Source organism: Schistocerca piceifrons, chromosome X, assembly GCF_021461385.2.
Source record: "Schistocerca piceifrons isolate TAMUIC-IGC-003096 chromosome X, iqSchPice1.1, whole genome shotgun sequence".
NCBI classification, from domain to species: Eukaryota; Metazoa; Arthropoda; class Insecta; order Orthoptera; family Acrididae; genus Schistocerca; species Schistocerca piceifrons.
In genome coordinates this window covers 815621481-815625395 of record NC_060149.1, presented here as the reverse complement: position 1 = coordinate 815625395, position 3915 = coordinate 815621481, and the positions used below count along the sequence as shown (strand labels likewise).

At 40.2% G+C, this 3915-nt stretch overlaps 1 protein-coding gene across 1 annotated transcript; it reads left to right on the top strand.

The window, feature by feature from the left end:
• Positions 1–2294: 2294 nt before the first annotated feature.
• LOC124722724 (jerky protein homolog-like) lies at positions 2295–2915 on the top strand. Its single transcript, XM_047247865.1, has one exon. The coding sequence runs from the start codon at positions 2295–2297 to the stop codon at positions 2913–2915; it is 621 nt and encodes a 206-aa protein (XP_047103821.1).
• Positions 2916–3915: the final 1000 nt, after the last annotated feature.

Sequence of the window (3915 nt, the reverse complement as noted above, 5' to 3'; positions counted from 1 at the left end):
TTCGTTATTTTTACACCTAGGTACTTAGTTGAATCGACAGCCTTGAGAATTGTACTATTTATCGAGTAATCGAATTCCAACGGATTTCTTTTCAAACTCATGTGGGTCACCTCACACTTTTCGTTAATTAGCGTCAACTGCCACTTGCCACACCATACAGCAATCTTTTCTAAATCGCTTTGCAACTGATACTGGTCTTCGGATGACCTTACTAGACGGTAAATTACAGCATCATCTGCGAACAACCTAAGAGAACTGCTCAGATTGTCACCCAGGTCATTTATATAGATCAGGAACAGCAGAGGTCCCAGGACGCTTCCCTGGGGAACACCTGATATGACTTCAGTTTTACTCGATGATTTGCCGTCTGTTACTACGAACTGCGACCTTCCTGACAGGAAATCACGAATCCAGTCGCACAACTGAGACGATACCCCATATTCCCGCAGCTTGATTAGAAGTCGCTTGTGAGCAACGGTGTCAAAAGCTTTCCGGAAATCTAGAAATACGGAATTAACTTGAGATCCCCTGTCGATAGCGGCCATTACTTCGTGCGAATAAAGAGCTAGCTGCGTTGCACAAGAACGATGTTTTTTGAAACCATGCTGATTACGTATCAATAGATCGTTCCCTTCGAGGTGATTCATAATGTTTGAATACAGTATATGCTCCAAAACCCTACTGCAAACCGACGTCAATGATATAGGTCTGTAGTTAGATGGATTACTCCTACTACCCTTCTTAACACTGGTGCGACCTGCGCAATTTTCCAATCTGCAGTTACAGATCTATCGGTGAGCGAGCGGTTGTATATGATTGCTAAGTAGGGAGCCATTGTATCTGCGTAATCTGAAAGGAACCTAATCGGTATACAATCTGGACCTGAAGACTTGCCCGTATCAAGCGATTTGAGTTGCTTCACAACCCCTAAGGTATCAACTTCTAAGAAACTCATGCTTTAATAACAGAATGCTGTAAGGTGCAGTGACGCGTTCGCTTTGTTTATTGAGTCTATTTTAGTGGGAAGTGAATGTACCCGCCCGCCGTAGAATGGTACATAAAATATGACCTTCAGTTGACGTGCTAACACATATCCCCCTTTTCTTGTCTTTGTCTCACTTGTGAGTCAACAATCACCACTGGATCAGTTTCCAGTTGTGGTGAGAAGACTGGAATTGTGGCAGTTTATCTACTGGGCTGTGCCGTGTTACGTGTTTTCCACTTGAATAAGCTTTATTGACTAATATTTTACACTACCGTATTTAGTGCAGGTGTGTGTGATACAGTGACTTGATAAAATGTCTGAAAAACGTAAACGTGTTGTTTTAGGACTTAATCAAAAATTTGAAATTATAAAACGCTTAAGAAAGGGCGAAACTGCGACAAGTGTAGCGCTGATTTATGGTATTGGATGAACAACAGTTAACGATGTAAAACGTGATGCTGATAAAATAGAACATATGTGAACAATGCAGAGCATGGATAGAGATGTGCGAACAAGAAAGACAATGAAACCTGCAAAATATGATGAATTGGACACTTCAATGTACCGATGGTTTATACAAGCAAGAAATCAGGCGATTCCACATTCAGGGCCTATAATAATGGCCAAGGCTGTTGAAATGAACAACAAACTTGATGGTGACTCGTCTTTTAAAGCAAGTATCGGATGGTTCGACAAGTTTAAATTTCGTCATGGCATTCGCCAACTTGATATCAGTGGAGAAAAACTCAGCGTGGATAGCTCTGTAATTGCTGAGTTCCGGGAACAATTTAAAGAAAAAATGGCTGAATTGAATCTTGTAAGGGAGCAAGTTTACAATTGTGATGAAACTGGGCTTCATTGGAAGGCTTTATCACAAAAGACATTAGCATCACTCTCTGGAAAAGCTGCTCCAGGTTTCAAAGTACAAAAAGATCGCATCACTGCTATGGTTTGCGCAAATGCGACCGGCAATCATAGGCTACCCCTACTTGTGATTGGGAAATCAAGAAAACCTCGTGCATTCAAGAATTTCAGTTTGAATGCTCTCCCTGCACAATACTACGCCCAGAAGAGTGCTTGGATGGATCAGTCAATTTTTTCTGACTGGTTTCACAAAAAACTTGTACCTCAAGTTAGAGCACATTTGGCTGAAAAAAAGTTGTCACAGAAAGCGCTATTGCTATTACACAATGCCCCAACGCACCCTACTTGTGAAATGAAAAGTGATGACGGCAACATAACATGTCTCTTCCTACCAGCAAACACAACTTCACTTATACAGCCCATGGATCAGGGAATCATCGAAAACATGAAAGGTCGTTGTAGAAAAATATTTATCGAAAGTTCGCTCTCATCTGATGAATCAACATCTGTAAAACAGTTTTGGAGGTCTTACAGTATTAAAGATGCCATTTTCAATGTTGCCAGTGCGTGGAGTGATTTGTCAGTGTCAAATCTCAAGAACGGCTGGAATAAACTTGGGCCTCAACCTAGAGGTGAAGAATCGGAGGAACCTGTGTGTTTGACAGTTGACGAGATGGTCAATTTGTGCAATAATATACAAATCAGCACAAATTTGACGTCAGAAGAAGTATCAGAGTGGGTAGAGTGTGACAAAGTGGACGGGGGTTTTCAAATTTTGAGTGATGACGGAATTGTTGCCAGCGTAAGTGCTATCAAAGAAGAAGAAGAAGAAGAAGAAGAAGAAGGGGCTGATGAAGACGAGTGTTCAAAACATGAAGAAAAACAAACTATTAGCCATTCAGAGGCCGAAACAATGCTCTCCAAGTGTACAGAATGGTTTGAAAGTCAAGAAGAGGCTAATGCAACGCAGGCACTACTGCTCCGAAAAATACGAAATATTGCTGCGGTGAAAGCTCGAACATCAAAAAGGCAGAAGAAATTGACTGACTACTTCCAAGCTAGATAAACTGTTTCACCTGTAAGTTTATAGTACAGTACAGTACAGTACTGTACATTACGTATTTTGCAACTTTTGTAACTACTGTACAGATGTTTTTATCATGTAATAAATAGTTTTATTTGCTATTACAATCGTGTTTAATTTGTTTTCGCTCCGAAATACTATTATATTACTGTGAGAGTGATATGTCTCTATACATAAAATAATTGATTGAGGTTATGTTTTGGAGGAATACAGTGTTTCTGTTATTCGTCTATTCGCTCAACCATCACGACCAGAGTCCCGAAGATGACGGTTAATCGAGTTTCCACTGTATATGGTGAATGTGATGTATTCTGAAAACGTATAAACCATTTCAGTTATTGTTATGACCATCGACGGTCACTGGAATCAGTCTCAATTAGTAAATACCTATGAGAATCTGTCGGTTGAGGTCTTAGGGCTACATCTGGAATTCTCAAGAACCTGCTACCCTCCTGTTACAACTGCTCAAACTGGGGACGGTACGCAGCAAGAAAATTTGTCGCCATCCTGCGTGTTAGGCATATTTCTTTAATTTTAACTCGTGTTTGAACGTTAGCACCAGTTAGTTTTGGTAAGCCTCTCAACAGTTTCCGTAATTTTCTTCTTACGTTCCGTGACCATTTGTATTAAGTTTTCCCACTGAATTAACAAACCGGTGACATCACATTAAAAAGACTTTATGTTACAGGATGAGCTACATGTCATTATCATTTCCCAGATACTTCTGTTCTGAGACCTGTCGCCTCCATTTAGGTGACAGTTCGATTCTAAAGCGCTCCGAATAGATGCTCTTAAATACTTGACGGCTGTGTTTGTTTTTATTGTTGAGTGGTACTTAAGTAAATAAATTAGTGAAATCAAAGTGAAGTAGAAATTAGAATATAAATGAAAAACTTGGTTTAGTTTAGAGAGTTACATACTGGCATTCAGCGGGCAGAACAGAAGAGACAATGACCGTGAAGTCAGCAAGTTCCACATAAGC

Excerpts from the sequence above, each read along its gene's own strand:
- LOC124722724 (XM_047247865.1), top strand. The coding sequence starts at position 2,295 with ATGAAAGGTCGTTGTAGAAAAATATTTATCGAAAGTTCGCTCTCATCT.